At 49.1% G+C, this 26,697-nt stretch overlaps 1 protein-coding gene across 2 annotated transcripts; it reads right to left on the bottom strand.

Annotated features, from left to right (window-relative positions):
• Positions 1-843: 843 nt before the first annotated feature.
• Positions 844-3,544, bottom strand: LOC133885800 (trihelix transcription factor GT-3b-like). 2 transcript variants are annotated; one of them, XR_009903260.1, is made up of 2 exons: positions 2,545-3,542; positions 844-1,225 (listed from the first exon to the last, which is right to left on the bottom strand). XR_009903260.1 is itself a non-coding variant. In XM_062325547.1 (1 exon), exon 1 carries the CDS (start codon positions 3,540-3,542, stop codon positions 2,604-2,606), a length of 939 nt encoding a protein of 312 aa, XP_062181531.1. In that variant the 5' UTR covers positions 3,543-3,544; the 3' UTR covers positions 1,239-2,603. The 2 variants fall into 2 exon arrangements, 1 of the variants encoding a protein (XP_062181531.1); XM_062325547.1 differs by lacking the exon at positions 844-1,225 and having other exon boundaries at positions 1,239-3,544.
• Positions 3,545-26,697: the final 23,153 nt, after the last annotated feature.

Genomic DNA, 26,697 nt, shown 5'->3' with positions numbered 1-26,697 from the left:
TTCTTCGTTGCTTGAGCAACCCTCGTGGTTTTTCAGACACCTAAAGATTAGGGAGTATGTGTAAATAAACTATTGGTTGCTTACTGGATCGTCGATATATAGATTCTGTACGTACGCATGCAGTCAATTTCTTTCAATGCAATGCAACCAGGATGGTGACTGCTAACTACTCCAAGTAGCAGGGTTAATCTAGCTTTGATATTTCCATGCAAGTGGCAATGGTTTTTGGAACTATTACCTAGTATGAAAAATGGATGTCCTACACTTCAACAAAATACCAGTCAATGCAAGTATGAAATCGGAGTAACATCATCAAATCGTCATGACACAAATAAAAACAGATCTATGCATACAAAAGCACCAAAACAAAACAGCTGAATCCATATTAAAGGTTAATTAGTTCAACTAGCAAATAATCTCAAGTTGAAATGGAAAATAACTAACCAATCAAATGTGTATTATTGATCAATCAAATGACCAACACTTTCCAAAGATATCTGTTATTTTGTTTCATGTTAGGCGCTAAAGCCAAACAAGTATTTCCAAGCAACATATCCTTTGATTGCTTGTTGCCATTGTGAACACTCAAGATCACACTCATCAAAAGTGAACAGTGACCCAAGAAATATCCAGAAAGCTGGGCGTACCAACTAGGCAATTTGCTTGCACATATACTATTAGGTCACGGATTGATGATTTGATGATGTCACTTTGTTCGTCATTGTGATCTAACCTTATGTGTGTGTGTGTACATATATATATATATATATATATATAGTGTTAATCACAGCACGTTAACAAATCTGATGACAAACTTGTATCAACATGCATGCAAAGCAAAAGATAAAATGTGATCGATTAATATACTGACCTTTTGACAAAACTAAATGGTAAGTGCAAAACAAATGTTTCAAGGACTAGCTACTAAAATTGTCGTTTCTCCTCATCTCTCTATATATGCAACATCTAGTTTAATAACATGCATGATCATATACCAGTAGGCAGTAACAAGCCAACTCTCCCAACAAACGGTTGTTATGACCACACGCACTATCGACTATAGTGTTAGCAGGTAGCATATATATTCACTAAAGTTTACATTCGGGAGGTACTGAACTTGAAAGGTCTCATATGAAATTGATTATCATCTGGCCGGCTTTCACCTAAAGGTTTCACACAGGTCACAGCAATTGAGCTGTCAAAATACTTCGATGATGACGGACAACTGCAAAATAAGATTGTTTATTTGTTTCCTGAGAAAAGCACAGAGCTCCAATTAAATTAAATTTGTTAATGTATACAATAGGTGAACAATGCATCTGCATATGCAAAAGAAAAATATAAAAGGAATCCCGAGACATTACTTGATCTACTAGCTAAACCACATAGACAGGGGGGCATCGAGATTTTCTGAAGAAAGAACTGGCTGTACAGATGTAACGCGGTTTCATACTCTACTTTCCTACGTACACACTATGCATGATATGCCCGTTCTCATGGGTTCATACCACGCACGCATGCGCCCATTGTCGTCATGGCATGATGCTTGCTATGACACGCCGTCATTAGGGAGCTAGCTAATCCAATAACTAACAACCCTAAGCAGGCAGGCAAGCACAAGACAATGATCTAGCTACTAGTGTTGTTTCTAGTGGCTTCTGCTGGACACCTCTCTTTGCAAATGCATACAGGCCGGAAGAAGCCAGGGCATCAATACCCTTCCTGTAGGAGAAGCAAAGCGAAGCAGCTGCCTGCCGGCCTGCACCCCTATCAGCAACCATGCATGTGCTTCCTGTATCCACCATGCCTCTCTTTTCCGATCATACTAGCCAGTACTTCTACTTTTCAGATGCAAATCTCTTTTTAGCTAGTGAGATATCTTTACCTATGCAACCGAAAAGAGAGAAAGAAAGAAAGGAAGATCTAGCAGCTACACCACCATTGTTGCGCAAAAGCTACACAAGTACTGCGGAGATATCATCGCTGAAGCACCCATTTTTGAGCCAAAAGCACCGACCCTGTCGCGAGATCATACAGATCATCTTGAAAAGACGAGGGAGATCGATGAAGAACCAAGGAGAAGCCAGGCTCATCGATTGAGATCATGCAAAGGCATGCATCCATGCACTGCACTTGATTGGAAAGCCAGAAAGCTCAGACAGGCAGCTCCTGAAGTCGATAAGACCAGACTGAGACACTACCAGCTGAGCTGCTTTAGGCCGGCTGGCTAAACAAAGATTGCATGAGTTGCAAACCCTTTTCACCACCTGAACAGACCTCTTTCCTGACCTCTATCTCCCTCTAGCTGTCTAAAGAAACCCTAATCAACAAAGATGTACTAGATCACTAATGATTTTATCAAAAGTAGCTAGGTGTCCGGGCGATGCGTGTTTTGCGGCGAAAGATCGTTCGTTGCTCCTGAGCAAGAATCCAACAAGCGTTCTCCATCAGAAGATTTACTACAGTTGCACTCAATGCATGGAGGAAGCTTTGCTTGTATGCTGAGATTATGATCTGGGAGCAGGGCGTGGCTTTGGTCCGTACCGGCGAGTGTGGATGGATGGATGGATGGATGGATGGATGGATGAGGAATTGAGGATTGATCACGAGGCGTCGCCGCCGAGCTTGGCGAGCAGGGCGGCGACGAGCTGGTGCCGCCGCTCCTCGCGCTCCTCTGCGCGCGCCCGCCACGCGTCCTCGCGCTCGCGCCAGCGGCGCACGAGCTCGAGCCGCTCCTCGCCGAGCGCGACCATGGCGGTGCGCCACTGCTCCTCCCGCGCGCGGCGCTCGGCCTCGCGCGCCTCGGCGGCCTCCATCCACTTCTCCTCCATCTCTACCTGCCGCCGCATGAACTCCCTCAGCATCGCCTCCACCTCGCCCTGATCCGCAACCCAAGTCCTCGCCGCCTGCTTCCGCCTGCGCTTCTTCGCCCCACCGCCCCTGCCGCCCTCCTCCTCTCCCATCTCCACCTCGAGCTCCTCCTCCTCCTCCTCCTCCCCCTCACCGCCGCCTTCGTCGTCCTCCGGCCGCACGTCCTTGCCCTTAGCCTTCTTCCTCTCCAATGCTTGCGCCCTCTCGGCCCTGGCGTCGAAGATCCTCCTCATCTCATCGTGGAATGGGAACTGCCTCGCCGCCTGCGCCGCCGCAGTATCGGCGTCCGCCGGCTGCGCGGCCGCCGCCTCGGTGCCCTTGAACCTTGTGACGAGGTTCTTCCACTTGGACTTGCACTGATCGGGGGTTCGGGAGAAGCCCTGCGCGCCGAGGCGCGCGGAGACGGACTCCCATAGCGCCTTGTTGCGCTTGGTGGTCAGGAACGAGTGGTCGAGCTCGGCGCGGATTGCCAGGAACGCCGCCGTCTCGGCGTGCGACCACTGCGGCAGGCGCTCCCGCTCGAGGGCTCCCGCGGATGACTGCGGCAGCTCGGCGGCGAGAGGAGGCGGAGGCGGGAGGGGAGGGAAGTGGGGGTGGTGGGGAGGGGAGGGGGAGAGAAGCGGGTGGTACGGGTTGGAGAAGGAGGTGTTGAGGTGGTGGAAGGGATCCATGGCGGAGGTGGGTGGGAATGGGACGATGGCGAGGTGGGAACGAGGGCAGGGGCTGAATGGAAAAGACGAGAGAAAACATGAGAGGGAGCAAATCTCTTGGGTTTCAACGCGGAGACGGCTTGCTTTCATATTGCTTTTCTTCGAGATCTGGATCCTCTGTGCCAGGCTGGTTTTCCGGAGGCTTCCGTGTGGTGTATTATGTGTGACTCGCATCTTCGGCCATAGCAATATATATGTGGCTATATATAGCATATCTTTTCTTAGGATAATTTTATTATATCATGAAAGCAGTTATGCAGTATGTCTTTTTTCAGTATAACATGGTTACAGTATATCTTCATAAAATATTGATCAACAATATTCTCACATCTATCCTTCTACGTTGGGTGGATTTGATGTTTATTATCGTTCTTTTTCATTATTATTATTTATTTTATATTACTATCTTTATAAATATGTCAGAGGTATAAACATAAAAAGTATTATAGCCATATAACAAGTATGCATTTTTTATATAGGCAGTTGTCGGTGACACAGGAACCAGGGGTCCTCGAGTCCTGAGGCCAGAACAGCAGAGTGCCACGTGGCGTCCTCCCGCGAGATCATCTCCGCAAGGTACGAGAAGACCAAGTCCCGGGAGAGGATGCTCGGGGTCATGAACAATGGTCCCCGAGTACCCGAGTTCCCCGATAACCCGAGAAAACCAAGTTCCGGGGAGAGAGTGCTCGGGGCTGCGAACAGTGACCCCCGAGCACTCAAGTCCCCCTGACGACAAGGAAAGCTAAGTACCGGGAAGAGGGTGCTCGGGGCTGCGAACAGTGGCCCCCGAGCGCCCGAGTCCACCGAGGACCCAAGGAAAGTCAGTTCCGAAAGAGAGTGCTCGGGGCGGTGAACAGTGGCCCCCGAGCACTCGGTTCCCCGAGGACCCGAACAGCCAATTCCGGGAGAGAGTGCTCGGGGCCATGAACAGTGGCCCCCGAGGACCAAGATAGGGTATATCCGGGAGAGAGTGCTCGGGGCGACGAACAGTCTCCCTTGAGCACTCGGTTCCCCGAGGGCCTGAGAAATCCCTCGCCGGTGACCCCCACAGAGGCCCAGCGATGAGGTGTCAGATGGTGAGAGGCCCAATGCTGCATTTAAGAGGGCGTGTGGCCTGTCACCTCCAACTGCTCCTCCACGCTTGCTGTCAGTTCCTGCCACGCTCTGGCAGGGAGGCGTGGGGATATTTAATGCACGGGCCCCATCGCGGGATATCCGGCGCGCCTCGGGATAACATCGCGAGGCCCAAGGCGCCCCGGCTGCCGCCCTGCTGTGTCAGACTCGCTCTGACCGAGCGGGCACGCCAGACTGCTCGGTGGCTGCCCGGTGGACCCTCCCCGCGGCGCCCGTTGAAGAACGGCATGATGACGAACAAAATCGGACGGGGGCACGTTTTCAACTCTCCTCGTCACCTCGCGCAGCAGCCCATGATGGTTGCTTTCCATTTATGACGCCTTGAAACTCGCACCATCTCTTTCTGGGCACGCTACCGTCCTGGCGGGTATTTAAGGCGGGGCGAGCTCCCCGGAGAAAAGGGGGGTTCGGACCAAATTGAATCCTTGGCAACCGATGACGAGCACAAAAGCTTCGATCGGCCGAGAAACAAGGAGCACGAAGCTCTAGACTAGATAAATATTCTTGTAACCCAGCAGAACCTCTGAGAGACATTCTCAGAGCATTTATAGCATACACACAGGAGTAAGGTGTTACGCTCAGTGCGGCCCGAACCTGTCTAAAAACCTCCTGAGCATTTACTACTTCCTGCATCCGATCATTCCATTCCACCTGCATCGCATTTACACCTATTTATTTCACCCGTAAAACGGATTCAGAATCATCCCCCGACCGAATCTCAAAAGGGTCCCTCTGGATCCCTGCTAGAGGAGTTCACCCTCTGACACCAGTCCACTGGAGCTATTGAGCTACGGTGGAGGTGGAGGTGAAGAAAGAAAAATTTATAAAATTCTTTGTAGAAAGATCTCATAAAATTCTAATATATATCGTTTTTTTTTTCCAACAGCTAAAGCGTGTAAAAAGGAAAGAGAAAGACACGCATAGTATTATACTCGGTCATGTAGAATTTCCTTGCATGGGCGGGAGCGTCCACAAAGGATCCGGGTGGATTTGTTGCGGTGGGTCCGAGCATGGCAGCGGCGGGCAGGCGGTGCGTGGAGGGTGGCGTCACGCGGACGACAGCACGGCGTCAGAAGCAAGGAGGGCCATCCGATCCCATCCGTCGGTCCACCGGAGTCTTTCTTTGCTGCCGTTTCTTCTCTCTTCCTCGCGACGTCCAGATGGCCGCCGCCGGCCCGCGACTAGTCATGGCCAGCAAGCGGCAAACCCCAGCACCAGCATGCAGCGGCAGCAACCATTTGGAGTTCGTCACGCACGCCCGCCGCCACCGGCCGGCCGCAGCGCCATGCATGATTGCTGGCTGCTTGCTGGCCCTGCCAATGGCGATTGATGGAATCATAGTACGTACCCAGACGTGATGGACCGACACGTTGCGACCTCACACCGATCGAATTGCTCGTTCAGTTCTCCTATCTAAGCTTGACAGTTACGCGCCGGTCTCGATCTCTCTGCTTTTGACGGGGACCAATGGAGCGAAGATTGTGTGCTGCTCCGCTCATGTATGTTCTCGAGTCCCGTTGGAGGAATGCAAGAGTACAGCTAGCGCCGGAGAAAAGGATACAAGTAAGTACAAAGTGACGTATACGGCAGAATTGACCCGACAATAAAAAAAAAACGACGCAGGAAATGGAAAACGCTTTCGCCGCGCCGGCGACGCCCGGTCCCGTCTGGGAGGCGCCGCCGTGGTTTTCTCTCCTGATCTCGAGAGTATTCCGATGATAACTTATTTTCCACGTTTCGGATTGGTCGACGGTTCGACGGACACAAGTGAGGGTATGAGTGTATATATATATACACACCTAAAAATTATCATAAAAAATAAATATATATCATATGAAATTTGCTAGTTAACCGTTGATAGATTTCTTGAAGAGAAATCTATCGACTTACTCACTTATGATCGGCGATAAAATTCCTACAAGACACCTCTTCCTCTATCTCTGACGAACTCTGGCGAACTCCATGAATTTCGATGAGTTTTAGGGTTAGGGTTTTGGATTAGGATTAGGGTTTGAAATTTTTGGGGGATTTAGTGCCATGCGGCTGTAGAGGGATGGTCGCGGAGTTCACCGGATAAGCAGTGGTGGCGAGGCGGCGGGGGCGCCGCCCGCCGTGGTGGCGGTGGATGGACAGTTGGGCGGGGCTGGTGGGTGGGAGCGTCGAGATTTGTAGTGGTTAGCAAGAGAGCAGTTCGCAAGGGAGGCGGTTTCATGGTGATGGTGACGTCGGAGCCGATCGGGAGGCCAGGGAGGCAGGGGAGCGTGGGATCTATCTCCAACGAAGGGGGAGGGAGGACTAACTAGGGGAGGTGGTCCTGGTGGGCCACATCAAAGCCGGGGATTGCGACGGCGAGGCGATGAGAGGTGGCGTGTAAGTGGGGATCGGGACTGGGGGCTGCGTTGGTGGGCTAAGGAACACGACTCGGTCGATATCGATACATATAACCGGGAGTTGAATCTAGGCCATCGATTCTCCATCTAGCGGCCAGGAATTCGATAGATTTGAGGGCACAATCTATGTCAACAGACAACTAGCCTATCCCATATCATATTTGTTTGAGGAATAATCACCGAATGTATTAATTATTGATAAGAGCAGTACATGTATGTATATGCTACAATCAAACGTAATGATAGGCGTAATTTGTTAGTGATCCATTACATGCAACGGTTGTGATGTGCCTTGTAGTAGAAATAACTACTAGAGACTCAGTGAAGTGGTGAAAGTGATCACGTAGTCGGTTGAGGACATGCATGATGAGTCGCCGAAGTGCATGTAGTAGTTGAGGGCGTGCCAAAAGACTTGGGTAGCACCATCTGTTACGAAGTCAATTGCCCTAGCAATATTTTCCATGTCTCTTAGTCTCTTAGGCATTTGTCTTTTTCTCACTACAATAGATGCAACTCTCGGTAGCCTAAGTGGCCAAAACCAACACGGCAACATGCAACGGCCCAAGCCTAACGCGGCAAGTCGTCAACACCAAACAATGGATGGGCAATGCCCAATAAATTAATCCCCAATTGCTGAGATATGCAATGACATTTTGGTGACCCAACACCCAAACGCACGCACAAAATAAAGGGCGGTGACAGCGAACCTGACAACAGCGCTAGTGCAATGGGGAGGAACTACTCTAGCGCAGTAGGGCGCTACCGTGGCGGCGCAAGAACGAGCACAACGGGGAGGGGATGTGCTAGTGTGACCGAGTGTAGCAACTGCGGTGCGAGTACAACAACCCAATTTTTTTAGCTATGTACACATATTGTTAAAATGCTACGCCTGTCACTGGTCAACGGTAGTGTATTTGGTGTTGTACCCTCTTTGGAGGCGTCGTGAGTTCGGTTTTCTTCTGTTTTGAGGAGTTATCGACCATCGCAGGTCTAGTCTAGCTAGGTAGATGGTCAAGAATCTGGATCATTTTGTGTTACTTTAGATCTAGTTTAGCTAGATAGTTTGCCTACTATATTATGTGTTTTTTCGCTCAGTTTTCCTTCAGTTGTCATAGTCGGTTTTATAAAGGAACAAAACAAGATGTAAATTACATGTATGTCAGGATCAAGTATCATATATGCAACGACTTCATTAGTGTATCACACACAACGTCATTATTACAATATTTAACTTAAATAAATAGAAAGGACCTCAAAGTATTAACCAAAGCACACTAACAAAACATAGCGAAGCTCCAATCTTCCACATGCAATTGACCGGGGTCCACTAGCCTAGCAATCTTTATCTTCGTCCGTGAAGTAGTCTGGTTCTCCTTCATTGTCTGAGCAACGATTTTAGGTACATTTGTATGAAAATACCAAGTGTAAGTACATGTCATACTCTGCAAGTGTGAGAAATAAATGACATGCAAGCTTGAATAAAAAACAAGATATAACAAATACAATTTGTATAAAGGCCAACTATGCTAATGCAAGAGTTATAAAATCATTATATTTAACTAGGTGAATCATCATTAAACTTTCACTTCTAGAAACATCTATACATGTTTCTCAACCACCTGAAATCCACATCAGGCTCCCAAACCAACCAACTTGATACCCATCGTAAGTCAGGTAACCAAGAATCGTCTACTATTACCCATCATAGATAACTAACCATCCTATCGCTACCCATCGCAGGTAACAACCATCGAACTGCTACCCATCACAGGTAACAAACCATCAACCAAACCAAAACCAAAACCGACCACACCACTCTTAACTATGACAACGGCTGATATATCAGTTTACACTCTGCAGTGGTCGTCTAACTTTACCCACGAGTCGTGATTCCAGTATGCACGTGCCATCACAGCACTTACACACTTCTGAGGTATGCGGCTAGGTTTCACTACAAGACCGTTACAAAATATCCTCCCAACAAGAATAAGCTCGCTGAGGTTTCACCATCGTCAAAATGCATCGCACCACTCAGGAGCTCCCTCTTGCACCTTGGAGCTCCAGAAAGAATCACTCTTTCCTTCTTACACCATTATTGACTCATTCTATGTTGAGGATCAACTAATTAATTAGTCAGACCGTACTCATATAGGCCTCGTGGTTGAACTATTAATCGAGGTTACTCGTTCCACGAACCGGTCCTTAGGATACTGAGCAGACACTACCACCAACCATAGTGCTTCCACACACATGTGCATTCCCGTACCATCCTCATCTAACCTTCTACTTAACATATGTCGGTGTATAGAATAGGGGTCCCCTGTTCTGAGCGCCCACACCAGCCAATACCAGTTAACAGAAGATTTTCCTAGACAAGGGTCCCACCGCGTGACCAGTCCACGTCTTCGTGACTAGGATCCTTAGCACATAAGGAGATCCCACGACCAGCCAACTAGTCATGGGACAGGTACTCACCAAACCAGTCCATTCTCACTAAATACTTCCCACTCAAATATTTTTTCTTCCCTAGGCACTCCTCCCCAGCGGACACGTCATGGCCAGCACAGAGGTGTCATGCCCCGTCATGTAGCATTAAATGCTACGAGACAGGCGTGCAGGCATGTCAGGCTGCTTCACAGGCGCGCGTGCGAGACCGATGATGAGACATGACAGACCGTCTGACTGGGATGAGGTAATTGTGGATGTGTCCAACAGATAGGATGGGCTTGACATCTTCATCAGTGCAAAATGGGCAATGCGTAGCCCATTATAATAGCCTAAGGGCGGAAGGTTTAGAGGGCATGGTTCGACTGCTTTTTGGGCCAATTTATAAGTTCTCCTTCGCTTGTATAGAAAGAGGAGAACGAGTCTAGCATGGAGAAAGAGATTCATCTGTAACCAGTTCAAAAACACTGATAACAAACATACATAGGACATAGGGCTATTATACTTCGGGAGGCCTGAACATAGATAATTCATGTTTTCTTTAGTTCTTCACAAACACACACACTGTCAGCGTTGTTCACACGCCTATCGTCCGGTACACCCTGAGATCATTAACAAGAACTAACCCTCGATAGTTGGAGCGCCAGGTAGGGGCGCGTTTCTGTGTTTCAGTAAGTGCTGGAGATATCACGACCAACCTTCATTGGTTGCAGGACAAATACTCACAAAACCAGTCCATTCTCATTAAATGCTTTTTACTCAAGTATTTTTCCTTTCCTAGGTACTCCTCCCCAACGGACAGGTCATGACCGGCACAGAGGTGTCATGCCCCATCCTGTAGCATCAAACGTTGCGGGATAGATGCGCAAGCATGTCAGGCTGCTTCACAAGCGTGCGTGTGAGACTGATGATGGGACAGTGCTGGTTGGCTGACCAGGATGAGGTAAGCATGGAGGTGTCCGGCAGATGAGACGGGCTTGGTAGCTTCCTTAGGGCAAAAGGGGCATATGCGTCGCCTATTATAATAGCATAAGGGTGGAAGGTTTAGAGTGGATGGGTCGACTGTTTTGGGGTCATTTGTAAGTTCTCCTTCTCTTGTATATAAAGAGGAGAACGGTCTAGCATGGAGAAAGAGACTCATATGTAACCAGTTCAAAAACACTGATAACAAAATACATAGGATGTAGGACTATTATCTTAGGTCTGAACCTTCATAACCACTGTGTTCTTGAGTTTCATCAAAAACACATGAACACCGCAAATGTTGTTCACGCGCCCATCGACTGGTACACCACTGAATCAATGTCGTGGACTAATGTCACGTCCCGAAATCCATAATTGTGTGTTTTAATCCTAAAACATGCAATTTCAGCTTCATGTTCCAGTTTGGGTCACTGGAGCACTTCACTTTGAGTCAATGAGGTGGGAGAAGGAAAAACTAAGAGAAATAAAGGAGCTGGAAGCAAGTCTGAACTTTCCTCTAGGTAAATGGGGCCCACTTGGGTGGAAAATATCTCTCTATAAGTGGGCAACAGCTCTCTCTCCCCTCAAACCTGCCCATACGTACTCCTCACCCACTCCACCACATAAGGCTTTTTGAGGAAGCAAGTTGGAGTTGGCCGTCTCTCTCACTCTCTCTCTTAGGCTCCCTTTTTCCCCTTTTGGATCCCTACCTCTGGGAGCAAGATCAAGGTACGTATGTGGTACTCACGAGACCACCAGCTCAAGGACTACTCGTCCATCCAATTCATTTTCAGTTTCCCCGAAGGAATTCGAGCTGGTTCTGAACTCGTTTGGTGTTCTTTGGGAGAAGCAAGGAAGCAGCAGTTTTTCCTCTCTTCTCCAAGCCATTTTCCGTCGTTTCCTCCTTCAACTGGCGGTCACCAACCTCAGCAAAGGACCTTAGGTGAGTCTGCTAGGCTCCCATGGCAAGTATGCTCATTTTTGGTTGGATAGATCTTGAATCTGGAACTAGGGTTGCAAAGTTCTTAAAGTTCTGCAGTCTGGGAACAAATGAGGATTTATGTGGATTTGAGTTAGGAATCATGTTGCTAGGCGGTTAAGCAAAGTCTAGACCCTGTACACCCTTCTAGGCATTTTTACTTTTGTTTTAGAGAGACTCCCAGGTTAATTTAGCTCAGTCTTTCCCTTCGTAATGGCTGCTGTTCTGGAGCTGCGCGAGGCTGATTTTTTACTGTAGCGCCGAGTACTGTTCACCGAGCCCCCGGGTACTGTTCACCCGACGACCCCCGGGTACTGTTCACCCGAGCACGAGCTCAGTCACCGCGAGCACTCCCGAGCACCCCGGGTACTGTTCACCCGACGACCCCGGGTACTGTTCACCCGAGCACGAGCTCAGTCACCGCGAGCACTCCCGAGCACCCCGGGTACTGTTCACCCGACGACCCCCGGGTACTGTTCACCCGAGCACGAGCTCAGTCACCGCGAGCACTCCCGAGCACCCCGGGTACTGTTCACCCGACGACCCCCGGGACTGTTCACCCGAGCACGAGCTCAGTCACCGCGAGCACTCCCGAGCACCCCGGGTACTGTTCACCCGACGACCCCCCGGGTACTGTTCATCCGAGCACGAGCGCGGTCACCCCGAGCACTCCCGACGACCCCCCGGGTACTATTCACCCGACGACCCCCTGATACTGTTCAACCGAGCACCCCTGGTACTGTTCACCGAGCACGAGTACAGTTCACCCGAGCACTCCCGAGCACCCCGGGTACTGTTCACCCGACGACCCGAGCACCCCTGTACTGTTCACCCCGAGCACCCGAGCACGGTCGATCCCGAGCACCCCCGGGTACTGTTCACCCCGGGTACCCGTGAGTACTGTTCATCCCGGGCACCCCGAGCACGGTTTATCAGGCTTTCCTGATAGCTGATAGCTTGTAAAATTCGTAGTTAATTCGTAGGAACTCCAAACTTTTTGAGACCACTTGGAAAATTCTGGTTTGGACAGTACGATCTTGGAATAATGTTGTCATGTATTGTGGAGCATATTTTTCTTACATGATCGCATTTCATACATGCTCATTACATTGCACGCGTTGCTCTCTGTAGTGAACGTCGATCCGTCGATCCCGGAGGCCGTGGGCGATCGTGAGGCGTCCCACCTTTCTGATTCAGGGCAGCAAGGCAAGCATCGTTCATATTGCACCGTGTCTACTTGAAGTTTTAATATGTTATCTACGCTTATGTATACATTGCATGTGTCGGGTACTGAGTTGGGTAGAACCTATGCCGATGCATTATCCCATTTCGGTCACGTGTCATGTGTTGTTCCTAGGAGCCTAGTGGTGTCGTCGCGGTCTAATTTTAGTTTGCTATGCTTAGTGGTACTTAGGCTTTCCGGTAGAAGTCGACGACGGCGTCCACCGTTGTCGCGAGCCTAGGACTTATTATTTGTTCGCACTTATGGTTGTGTTGATGATGAGTTGGTTTGGTGAGTGGTGAGTTGAGACGAGGTGTGGGCGGTGTTAGGGGTGTCATCTGCTCACGAGGAGTCCTCAGGCAGTTCGGGGAGGGAACCCGGACACCGTAGACCGCTTGCACCGGTTAAGCACCGATCATCGGTGTAGTCGGCTTTAGCACATACCTTACTCACCACATGCTGATATAATGGTAGGCGAGCCGATTACCTTCGCAGACGTGGTCATGTGGGCCTCGTCATAGACGGTGTGAGTCCGGTTTGAGTCCGGGCTTTTAGCGGTATTAGTTTGCTCGGGGAGTAGTTCTAATACCGCCTCGCCGAGCTATGGTTGATCCACATGGTTGGGCCTGGTTGGGAAAGGTTGTCACGGGTACCCCCTTGTGCGCATCTTAGCGGGTGGCACAAGCCGTATGGTCCCTGTGTCGTGTGGGTCCAGGAGTATCCCCCTGCAGGGTGTATAATCAGTTCGAGCTGCCGCGCTCTCGGTCATGAGCATCGCTATCGCTTATCTCCACCGAGCGACCATATTTTGGTCGTAGAGTTTCGATGTGGGTTGTGGCATGGTTGGATTGGGGTGGTTTGGTCGGTATGTGGTTGGTGGTTTGGTGGGAATGGTATGCTTTTATACACTTGTTGTTATATATCTGTTTTGATCAGTTGGTTGGCAGGGTTTGAGTCGGTGGTTGGTTAAGTCAGTTGCTTACACCTAGAGTCTAGGTTGCTTACCGCTTAATGAACTTAAACATGTCTTAATCCTTGCTACAGCTTTAAAATGCATGATCCTTGGAGTCGAGAATATATATACTCATACTGTGTAAGACTTGCTAGTACCTTCGTACTAAGGGTGCTGCCCTTAAGTTGCTTTCAGGATCGCAGGTCGGCGAAGAAGAGGCAGTGTTCGGCTACTTTGTGCCTGCCGATCAGGGTGGCGGGCAGGAGTAGCACCTTCTACTCCGAACTCTGGCGCTTTTGGTATGGAGCCTAAGGGCATACGGCTCCATACTCTTTTGTTGTATAGGTTTTTCTTCCGCTGCATAGTAGTAGTTGTTGTTCCTCTTTTGTTGTAAATTGTGGAAGCAGTTGCTTGTTTAACAATGGTAATCCAGTTTAATTATTTGCTCTCTATTAAACTGTGTTGTGATATTTGAGTTGGAAGGCATGTGTTCCGATCCTGGGCACAAAACACGTGCCGGGACTACCGGAATGGTATTCTGGTTAATCGTCGAGGTTGTGATTATGAATAATGATCCTCCTGATGATTAATTAGAATACTATTTGGACGGTTCCTCACAGCTTGGTATCAGAGCCTGGTTTAATTTAGTAGCCTAAACATAATTAGTGCGTTGTTTAGTAAGTCGACAACTTCACCTAAACAACCCATAATTTATGTTTATGCCTCTTCATGTTTAATATGTATTAAACTGCTATCGTTTATGCCTCTAAGTTAAAATGCGTATTATGAGGGGCGTTTATATGTCTTATACCACGTTGTTTTGCTTTCGACCCTGCATTGATTCATGTTGAGCATTGCATCTTCGGCTTTGCATCGTCGGAAGGTAAGGTACGACGCTCGGTGGCGGTTAATCACCGAGGGCTCAGCCGGATGCGAGGCAGGGGCCCGGCATGTTCCGTACGGTGATCCGTACGGGAAGTGAATACGCTAGCAATAGCGTATGAACATCCACCATGCGATGGGAGACATGGTCGTCTACTCGTGTGGCGTTTACACGAGATGTCCCGTAGGGTCTACGGGAAGTGAATACGTCGTTGTCGACGTATGGATTGTCGCTTGTACGGCATGTGGTACAAGGGCCGTTCGCGCTCTTACTCTTTCTAGCGCGAAGGGTACGTTCTGGATGTTATAAACTGCCTGTGATTTTGATGTTTGCAGGTGCGGTTCTTATTTTGAGAAAGAAGCGGTAGCTAGGTTCGAGCATGCATCATTTCATGGCATTCATGCATGCATTCATGTTTGTTCATGTATTACGGGATTCTAACAATATATCCGGCGAATGCTTTGTGCTGAGCCGGAATTTGACGTTTCCCCCTTTTATTTTGCATTTCAAGAATGGTTGTCACTCGGCGTAGTGGGGAGGTTCCGGAGGGTTCCGGTCAGAACAACCCTCCTCCACCGCCGACCATGGCGGATGTGCTCATGCAAATCGAGCAGAACCGCCAAGCGAATCACGCTCTCCTCCAGACGAACCAAGCGCTCCTGGAGGCTCTCGTGCGCAACGCGGCTCCTCATGGAGGAGGTGGGGCCGTGCGCCGAGACGACTTCTCGGACTTTTTGCGGACTCAGCCGCCGGTCTTCTCGCGAGCTGAGGATCCTCTCGATGCTGATCATTGGCTCCGGACGATTGAGCAGAAGCTCGCCCTTCTTCGTTGTGAGGATCACGAGAAGGCGCTCTTCGCCGCCCATCAGCTTCAGGGCCCGGCGGGTGCGTGGTGGTCCGGCTTTCTGGCCATGCACCCCGCCGATCACCGCGTGTCATGGGCGGAGTTTCGCGAGGCCTTCCGCTCGTTTCACATACCGAGTGGCCTCATGGAGGCTAAGAGGCGAGAATTTGAGGACCTCAAGCAAGGAGGTCGTGCGGTGATGGAGTACGTGCAGGTGTTCAACCACCTTGCACAGTATGCTACCGAGGAGGTCAGCACGGATGCGCGCAAGCAGCGCCGTTTTGTGAATGGCCTGAACTCAAAGATGCAGGACCGGTTGTCCGCGCATAAGTTCGCCGACTTCAACGAGTTGGTGAGCACGTCGATCACAGTGGAGCTCAAGTATAAGAGCCACCAAGAGGAGAAGAGGCGGAAGAGGGGTTCCTCGTCTTCTGTGGGTGGGAGCTCGCAGCGCACCCGCACTGAGAGTCAGCCTCCACAGTTTCAGGTGCCGTCGGCTGGCTACCCACGACCGATGTGGTTTGTACCACGTCCTGCGTTCTCCGCCCCACAAGGGCAGGCTGCACGACCCGCCGGCTCCCAAGTGAGCGTGACCGGTGGCTCAGGCGGTCCGTGCTTCAACTGCGGCCGCGTCGGCCATTTCTCGAGGGAGTGCCCGTATCCGAGGCCGGGAGCCGCGGTGAGTGCCCCGCGACCACCGCCGGCTCAGTCAGCACCGCAGTCTTCGCAGGCGACTCACGTTCCCAAGCGTGGTCGAGCTCGCCACACTACCGCCGACGAGGTTCAGGAGGGTGACACCGTCCTAATGGGTACGTTGGATATGAGTTTCAACTCTGACATCTTTTCTGCAGTGGTTTTGTTTGATTCAGGAGCCTCTCACTCCTTTATATCTTCGGGTTATGTTTGGAAAAGTGGGTTGAGAGTCAGTGCTACCCACACACCGTACCTTATAGACGCCCCAGGGGCCAAAGTTTTAATCAACCAGTGTGTGAATAAAGCGGCGGTAATTGTCAACGGAGTTCCCTTCTTTGTCAATCTGTTAGTGATGAACTCGAAGGGAATTGATATTATTTTGGGAATGAATTGGCTCTCCAAGAACAAGGCTGTGTTGGACTGTGCTCGGCGGACCGTCACCCTCAATGGTCTGTCAGGTACTCGGGTCCAGTTAAAGCTAGAGGATGTCAAGTCCTGCCTGTTCGCCGTAAAGGCTGTCCCCACCAGGGTTATGGAGACCATTCCTGTGGTGTGGGAATTTCCGGATGTCTTTCCGGATGAGTTGCCTGGAATGCCGCCTGGTAGGGCAGTGGAGTTCTCTATTGATCTCGTGCCCGGTGCGGCCCCGGTTTCGAAGAAGATGTATAAGATGTCGCCAGTTGAGCTAGTTGAGCTGAAGAAGCAGATCCAGGAGCTGCTGGCGAAGGGTTTCATTCGTCCTAGTTCCTCACCTTGGGGATGCTCGGCTCTATTCGTGAAGAAGAAGGACGACACTCTCCGGATGTGTGTTGATTACCGTCCGCTGAATGCAGTCACTGTGAAGAATGTGTATCCGCTTCCTAGGATCGACATCTTGTTTGATCAGTTGACTGGAGCCCGAGTCTTCTCAAAGATTGACTTGAGGCTGGGCTATCACCAGATCAAGGTCCGACCAGAGGATATTCCAAAGACAGCGTTCTCTACTCGATACGGCTTGTATGAGTTCACCGTTATGTCGTTTGGCTTGACTAATGCGCCGGCTTTCTTTATGTACCTCATGAACTCGGTATTCATGGAGGAGTTGGACAAGTTTGTCATTGTTTTCATCGACGACATTCTGATATACTCCAAGACTGTACAAGAGCACATTGGGCACCTCCGTATTGTTCTGGGCAGGCTCCGAGAGCATCAGTTGTATGCCAAGTTCAGCAAGTGTGAGTTCTGGCTCAGGGAGGTGGCTTTTCTGGGACATGTTCTATCAGAGAACGGAGTGGCAGTTGACCCGAGCAAGGTGCAGGATGTGCTCGACTGGGTTCAGCCCCAGAATGTCAGTGAGATCCGGAGTTTTCTTGGACTTGCAGGCTATTACCGTCGGTTCATCGAGAACTTCTCCAAGGTTGCGAAGCCGATGACTCAGTTGTTGAAGCAAGGCAGCGTGTTTGAGTGGTCAGATGCCTGTGAGTCTGCCTTCCAGACATTGAAGAAGCTGCTCACGACCGCTCCAGTGCTTGCTCAACCTGATGTGACCAGAGGATTTGATGTGTATTGCGACGCGTCTGGCATCGGTCTCGGCTGTGTTTTGATGCAGGAGGACCGAGTCGTTGCATATGCATCCCGACAGCTGAAGCGTCACGAGGAGAACTATCCGACACATGATCTTGAACTTGCAGCTGTCGTGCACGCTCTGAAGATGTGGCGCCACTACTTGATGGGCAACTTGTGCCGTATCTACACAGATCACAAGAGCCTGAAGTACATCTTCACGCAGTCAGATTTGAACATGAGGCAGCGCAGGTGGCTTGAGTTGATCAAAGACTATGAGCTGGAGGTTCACTACCATCCTGGCAAGGCGAATGTGGTCGCCGATGCTTTGAGTCGAAGGGCTCATTGTCACTGTCTTATAGCCTCGCCGATGGATTCCACGTTATGTGATGATTTCCGGCGTCTTGGGCTTGATATGGTGCCGGATGGTTTTATTGCCAATCTCGAAATCAAGTCCACGCTCATTGATGAGATTAAGGCTGCACAGAGGGATGATAAGGGTATGGCCCGAATTCGAGAGAAGAGGAAGATCGGGCAGGCCTTGTGCTTTACTGAGGATGATCAAGGCGTTATCTGGTTTGGGAACCGTCTAGTGGTTCCGAGGGTCGAGGCGCTGAGGAAGAAGATCCTTGACGAGGCTCATGATTCGTTGCTGGCCATTCACCCTGGCAGTACGAAGATGTATCAGGATTTGAAACCCCGTTTCTGGTGGACTCGCATGAAGCGGGAGATTGCTAGGTATGTGTCTGAGTGCGACGTCTGCCGAAGGGTGAAGGCTGAACACATCAAGCCTGCCGGCACACTCCAGCCTTTGCCCATTCCATCTTGGAAGTGGGAAGAAGTTGGGATGGATTTCATTACCGGCTTACCGAAGACTTCGAGTGGGTATGACTCTATTTGGGTCATCGTGGACCGGTTGACAAAATCCGCGCATTTCCTTCCTGTCAGGACCACTTATTCTGCTAAGCAGTATGCGGAGTTGTACCTCACTAGAATTGTTTGTCTCCATGGAGTGCCGAAGAAGATCGTTTCTGATCGGGGTACACAGTTTACTTCTCATTTCTGGAGAAGTTTCCAGGAGGCTATGGAAACCGAATTGTTCCACAGCACGGCGTATCACCCGCAGACGGATGGTCAGACGGAGAGGGTAAATCAGATTCTCGAAGATATGCTCCGTGCTTGTGTGCTCACTTATGGGAAGAAGTGGGACATATGCCTGCCGTTCGCGGAATTTTCGTATAACAACAGTTTCCAGGCTAGTATTGGGATGGCGCCATTCGAGGCCCTTTATGGTCGGAGGTGCCGTACGCCGCTGAATTGGTCTGAATCCGGTGAGCGGGCTTTTCTGGGTCCGGATTTGGTCAAGGAGGCAGAAGACCATGTCCAGAATATCCGCAGGAGTATTCTCACGGCCCAGTCTAGGCAGAAGAGCTATGCGGATCGACGTCGCCGAGAGCTCACCTTTGAGGTGGGGGATCACGTGTACCTGAAGGTCTCACCTCTCAAAGGCGTTCGTCGATTCCAAGTCCGAGGCAAATTGGCGCCTCGGTATGTTGGTCCATTTCAGATTCTTGCTCGGCGTGGAGAGGTCGCGTACCAGTTGGACTTACCTCCGTCTCTCTCCGCCGTACACAATGTGTTCCATGTGTCACAATTGAAGAAGTGTCTCCGAGTCCCGACGGAAGTCGTTGAAATTGCACCCCAAGAGTTGCAACCGGATTTGACATATTGTGAGCGACCAATTTGTATCTTGGATGAAGCCGAGCGCAAGACACGACGCCACTCTACCAAATTCCTGAAAGTCCAATGGAGCCACCATACAGAAGCCGAAGCTACATGGGAGCGGGAAGATAAGCTCCGCTCCGAGTATCCTGAGTTCTTTGAGGACTTGTGAAAGATGTCGTAATATGGCATATTTGGAATCTCTCACATGAGTGTGCTCATCGTTCTCTCCACGACTCGTACTGAATCTCGGGACGAGATTCTTTTTAGGGGGGGAGGTTTGTCACGTCCCGAAATCCATAATTGTGTGTTTTAATCCTAAAACATGCAATTTTAGCTTCATGTTCCAGTTTGGGTCACTGGAGCACTTCACTTTGAGTCAATGAGGTGGGAGAAGGAAAAACTAAGAGAAATAAAGGAGCTGGAAGCAAGTCTGAACTTTCCTCTAGGTAAATGGGGCCCACTTGGGTGGAAAATATCTCTCTATAAGTGGGCAACAGCTCTCTCTCCCCTCAAACCTGCCCATACGTACTCCTCACCCACTCCACCACATAAGGCTTTTTGAGGAAGCAAGTTGGAGTTGGCCGTCTCTCTCACTCTCTCTCTTAGGCTCCCTTTTTCCCCTTTTGGATCCCTACCTCTGGGAGCAAGATCAAGGTACGTATGTGGTACTCACGAGACCACCAGCTCAAGGACTACTCGTCCATCCAATTCATTTTCAGTTTCCCCGAAGGAATTCGAGCTGGTTCTGAACTCGTTTGGTGTTCTTTGGGAGAAGCAAGGAAGCAGCAGTTTTTCCTCTCTTCTCCAAGCCATTTTCCGTCGTTTCCTCCTTCAACTGGCGGTCACCAACCTCAGCAAAGGACCTTAGGTGAGTCTGCTAGGCTCCCATGGCAAGTATGCTCATTTTTGGTTGGATAGATCTTGAATCTGGAACTAGGGTTGCAAAGTTCTTAAAGTTCTGCAGTCTGGGAACAAATGAGGATTTATGTGGATTTGAGTTAGGAATCATGTTGCTAGGCGGTTAAGCAAAGTCTAGACCCTGTACACCCTTCTAGGCATTTTTACTTTTGTTTTAGAGAGACTCCCAGGTTAGTTTAGCTCAGTCTTTCCCTTCGTAATGGCTGCTGTTCTGGAGCTGCGCGAGGCTGATTTTACTGTAGCGCCGAGTACTGTTCACCGAGCCCCCGGGTACTGTTCACCCGACGACCCCCGGGTACTGTTCACCCGAGCACGAGCTCAGTCACCGCGAGCACTCCCGAGCACCCCGGGTACTGTTCACCCGACGACCCCCGGGTACTGTTCACCCGAGCACGAGCTCAGTCACCGCGAGCACTCCCGAGCACCCCGGGTACTGTTCACCCGACGACCCCCGGGACTGTTCACCCGAGCACGAGCTCAGTCACCGCGAGCACTCCCGAGCACCCCGGGTACTGTTCACCCGACGACCCCCGGGTACTGTTCAACCGAGCACCCCTGGTACTGTTCACCGAGCACGAGTACAGTTCACCCGAGCACTCCCGAGCACCCCGGGTACTGTTCACCCGACGACCCGAGCACCCCTGTACTGTTCACCCCGAGCACCCGAGCACGGTCGATCCCGAGCACCCCCGGGTACTGTTCACCCCGGGTACCCGTGAGTACTGTTCATCCCGGGCACCCCGAGCACGGTTTATCAGGCTTTCCTGATAGCTGATAGCTTGTAAAATTCGTAGTTAATTCGTAGGAACTCCAAACTTTTTGAGACCACTTGGAAAATTCTGGTTTGGACAGTACGATCTTGGAATAATGTTGTCATGTATTGTGGAGCATATTTTTCTTACATGATCGCATTTCATACATGCTCATTACATTGCACGCGTTGCTCTCTGTAGTGAACGTCGATCCGTCGATCCCGGAGGCCGTGGGCGATCGTGAGGCGTCCCACCTTTCTGATTCAGGGCAGCAAGGCAAGCATCGTTCATATTGCACCGTGTCTACTTGAAGTTTTAATATGTTATCTACGCTTATGTATACATTGCATGTGTCGGGTACTGAGTTGGGTAGAACCTATGCCGATGCATTATCCCATTTCGGTCACGTGTCATGTGTTGTTCCTAGGAGCCTAGTGGTGTCGTCGCGGTCTAATTTTAGTTTGCTATGCTTAGTGGTACTTAGGCTTTCCGGTAGAAGTCGACGACGGCGTCCACCGTTGTCGCGAGCCTAGGACTTATTATTTGTTCGCACTTATGGTTGTGTTGATGATGAGTTGGTTTGGTGAGTGGTGAGTTGAGACGAGGTGTGGGCGGTGTTAGGGGTGTCATCTGCTCACGAGGAGTCCTCAGGCAGTTCGGGGAGGGAACCCGGACACCGTAGACCGCTTGCACCGGTTAAGCACCGATCATCGGTGTAGTCGGCTTTAGCACATACCTTACTCACCACATGCTGATATAATGGTAGGCGAGCCGATTACCTTCGCAGACGTGGTCATGTGGGCCTCGTCATAGACGGTGTGAGTCCGGTTTGAGTCCGGGCTTTTAGCGGTATTAGTTTGCTCGGGGAGTAGTTCTAATACCGCCTCGCCGAGCTATGGTTGATCCACATGGTTGGGCCTGGTTGGGAAAGGTTGTCACGGGTACCCCCTTGTGCGCATCTTAGCGGGTGGCACAAGCCGTATGGTCCCTGTGTCGTGTGGGTCCAGGAGTATCCCCCTGCAGGGTGTATAATCAGTTCGAGCTGCCGCGCTCTCGGTCATGAGCATCGCTATCGCTTATCTCCACCGAGCGACCATATTTTGGTCGTAGAGTTTCGATGTGGGTTGTGGCATGGTTGGATTGGGGTGGTTTGGTCGGTATGTGGTTGGTGGTTTGGTGGGAATGGTATGCTTTTATACACTTGTTGTTATATATCTGTTTTGATCAGTTGGTTGGCAGGGTTTGAGTCGGTGGTTGGTTAAGTCAGTTGCTTACACCTAGAGTCTAGGTTGCTTACCGCTTAATGAACTTAAACATGTCTTAATCCTTGCTACAGCTTTAAAATGCATGATCCTTGGAGTCGAGAATATATATACTCATACTGTGTAAGACTTGCTAGTACCTTCGTACTAAGGGTGCTGCCCTTAAGTTGCTTTCAGGATCGCAGGTCGGCGAAGAAGAGGCAGTGTTCGGCTACTTTGTGCCTGCCGATCAGGGTGGCGGGCAGGAGTAGCACCTTCTACTCCGAACTCTGGCGCTTTTGGTATGGAGCCTAAGGGCATACGGCTCCATACTCTTTTGTTGTATAGGTTTTTCTTCCGCTGCATAGTAGTAGTTGTTGTTCCTCTTTTGTTGTAAATTGTGGAAGCAGTTGCTTGTTTAACAATGGTAATCCAGTTTAATTATTTGCTCTCTATTAAACTGTGTTGTGATATTTGAGTTGGAAGGCATGTGTTCCGATCCTGGGCACAAAACACGTGCCGGGACTACCGGAATGGTATTCTGGTTAATCGTCGAGGTTGTGATTATGAATAATGATCCTCCTGATGATTAATTAGAATACTATTTGGACGGTTCCTCACAACTAATCCTCGATAACATTCCTATGTTCCATATTGCTACAACAATTACTGGAATTCTCAACTCATAATTGCATAAACTATTAGTCGTGTTCAATCAACTATCCAACCATACCATTGTGCAAGTCCAAGCATAAGCTATCCAACATAACCACTACTGACAACTAGGACGACAAGGGATATATGAAACATAGTACTATAAGTAAATGGATTTAGAATTAACAGCATGCATATTTGAAATAAAGAACATTTTTGAAAAACTAGGATCAGAATATTCAAGGATACTTGTCTCTTCCAACTTGCTGCTCTGACTCTTCAAAGACTTAGTCCTGGAGATTCTTGAATTGTTCCTCGTCTGCTCTCGATACACATCGAAAAACACACAATAAAACAATCGAAGAACATTATACTAAACAATAGCTAACATCTATGAAAAATGTACTAAACGATAATACATGTTGCTACAAATGCGAGAGCGTGAAAATTATCTAAATTGGAGCTAGAACGAGCAAGTTACGCTAAAAATAAGTTAGGGTTAAATCTGAAAAAGAAAAGGACATATTTTGAATAAAATAGAAAGGTTAGGGGCATTTTGTAAAAATAGAGGGACCTTTTTTTGAATAAAGAAAAGTTTAGGGGCTAAACTGTAAAAGGACAGGGGCTTTTCGATAAATACAGAAAAGTTCTAGGGCTTAAGTGCAAAATTGCCACTATTTTGACGTTGCTTGACACGTCGGCTCTTTCGTTGAGGTGGCAGCTAACTGGATTGTAAAGCTGACACATGGCATCGCGTGATTGAGTGGCGAAGGAGTATGTTAGATCTAATCTGGACTGTCGGTGATAGATCGGACGACTGAGGCACGCGAAAGGGTTAGGACACCGACGATGAAGACTTAGGCAGCGACGGCAACGCTTTATCGGAGAAGCGTGTAAACCTCGTCGCCAACCTCGGATCTTGATGCGAGCGGCGGAGGTGGTTCAGGGAAGCAAGGGCGTTCTGTTTGGGAGTTTACCTCGGGTGATGCATCACAGAAAGGAGGTCGGAAACATGAGGGATGACGAGGGCTCTCGGTCCTTTCGTCGACAGCGATGATTGGGTGACCGAGACGCGAAGGCGAGCACACCTGGCATTCAGGAGGTGGCGTCGAAGCTCGTAGGTGGGTCGGACAGGACAATGCGAGGTGGATTTTAGCTGGCGGCGAGTTCGGCTGAGGCGGCAATGGCGGTTGCAGCTGGAGCTAGGGTTTAGGGGTGGCTCGGTCTAGGGACAGATCGAGGAGGGCAAACTTACATAGGTAGGGGTATCACGTAGGGTGTTCGGATTCGACAGGGTTCGTTGGGATACGGCTCAAAGAGGTGGTGGCGGGATTCGGATCCTAGCCATACGCCTAGCGGCATGACGTGCTAGGGTCAAAGACAAAGGAAGGGGATGGGCCCCATCCGTTGGTGGCCAGGGGAGGCGGCGGCGGCACGAGACGCTTTCATGAGGGGAAGACGGAAGGCGAACAACAAGGCGGCTGGCGCACTGGAGAGATGGGCCTGGCCTTCGGCCGGTCCATGTGGAAGAGGGAAAAATGGAGGGAGAGAACGGGCCAACCTGAGAAAGAGAGAGAGCCGTAAGTAAAAAAGAAGAAAAGAAGATAAAGAAGGAGATTCGGCCTAAGGAGGATTTTTTTTCTTTTATAGAACATTTTCAAACTTTGCCACAAATTCAAACGGTGCTTCATGGAATTTTTCATAAGCTAATTTTCACACAAAGAAACTCTAATGCTACTACTTAGTATGAATGCAACCACATTTTTTATAACCTTAAATTTATTAGTTAATTTAAAAAATAAATTTCCACCTAGGTTTTGAGATAAAAGAATAACACCTTAAATCTAAGGAAATAATATTTTTTTACTATTTCAAAAAATTGGAAAAATTATGGTGTTACATCAGTTAACTGAGCAAATAAATCTGTGAGCTTTCTTCTTATTTAATATAATGAAGGAAATGGAAAACGCAGTATGTGTTGCTCTCGGGTCGCCATCGCACCCACGAAGGGTACGTAGTCGCGTGTCATTGGTCATCGCTGCACTGACCACGTGTCACCTCACCTGAGCTACATATTGATGAATAGGAGGAGGCTAGTAAGATTTATTTGGTAGAGCTCTCAGAGTAGCTACTCAAGTGAAATTATGATGAGTTCTATCAAATAGTAGTTTTTAATTTTTAGTTTTCAAGTAGAATTCATGAGAGTGATTTATTGAAATAAACTACTACCTCTGTTTTATTTTAATTATCGTTTAGAACCTTGACATAGTCTTCAACAAACATGTTTAACTATTACTTAACAAGTACATAATTCACTTTACACGTAGAATTACTTCTCACCTGTAATTTATCCTAAAAAATCATAAAAAATCATTTTCAACCATAAAATTATTTTACTAATAAAATCACTCTCTTAAAAAATTTAAATAAAAAAACTCTAGCAAACAGACTCTACTACTGCAGCCGTTCCTAGTTCGGACTCCTGAACCAAAGGTTGACCAAGTGCCACCATGCTCCTACCTTATCCTACTCATCCGTTTGGGCATTGCAATACACACAGTCACTACTTCCTCCTATTCTAAATATAAATTTATTTAGGTTTTTATTAAGTCAAATTTTTTAGCTTTAAATATCAATAGCTAAAAAATCTTATAGATTGATAATATAATGTTGATGTCACTAAATTTATCATAAATAATATGTTTATAATATATTTTTTGTTTGAAATAATATATTTTCATAGATGCTATTAGTTAAAGTGATATTAAATGACTAATACTTCAGATCAGAACGAGTCGCTAGTGCTCCGTAGCAGCAATATTTATTGGCAGAGTCAGAGATTGGGCAGCCGGGCCGGGCCGGGGGGGGGGGGGGTGAGGTCAACAGGGACAGAACAACAGGCACAGGGCAGAGCCAAGCTTCTTCGCAGGCATGCATGTTCATGGACAGTGCGGTGTGGTAAGGCTCCGATGAATCCTAATGTTCTTGTTTTCCACAAATTGACGACGAGGGACATACACTGCTTTGCACATTAAGCAGCGAGTGCTAGGGAAATAAAAGAGAAAACAAAAATCATGGTCAACCAGCATGCTCCTGTGCGTACCTAGGGAGATGATGGGAGGTGGTAGGATGCGACGAGTGGGGGTGGGGATGAGCAGGGTGTGGCAAATTGAAGTCCAATTGATGGAGAGTCTCACCTCCATATGTCACCTACGCATTGGATAAACACCGATCAATCAACTTACGAACACACCAATTCGCATCTAAATAGGAAGTTCTGCTGCTAAGGCCATCTCTAATAATTACCTTAAAATTTTATACTCTATAACACTATTACAGTATCTACTATCACTATTACAACACTACTTTTTCGAATCATCTCCAACAGATACTCTATAAATCAATTCTATTTTCTCTCTCCTATATTAAATTATTTTCCTTTTAATTGATCCGTTAACTCCCACGTCAAAAGTCATCCTCTCTTGCAGGCCCCCTCCCTCCCCATCTTCGTTCACTCTGCCGCAGCCGCCATGTCTCGCCTCTACGACAGTCGTTCACTCGGCGTTGCGGTGGTGCCACATGAGGAACGACGGCGTCGAGGGCAGGTCGAAGGCCGGTGCCAAGGGAGAGCAGGCGCTCGTAGGCGGCGCGGTCGACGCGGTGGAACGCGAGGATGTCGTGCACGGTCCACCAGCCCCAGCTTCCCGATGGGGAACTCGGACAGCCCGAGCCCGAGTGCCACAGCGGCAGCGTCATCCGGCTGAAGAAGGTGGGCGAGG

This window comes from Phragmites australis, chromosome 11, assembly GCF_958298935.1.
Source record: "Phragmites australis chromosome 11, lpPhrAust1.1, whole genome shotgun sequence".
Lineage (NCBI taxonomy): Eukaryota > Viridiplantae > Streptophyta > Magnoliopsida > Poales > Poaceae > Phragmites > Phragmites australis.
Note: the sequence above shows the minus strand (reverse complement) of the source record. Positions and strands in the feature narration are given on the sequence as shown.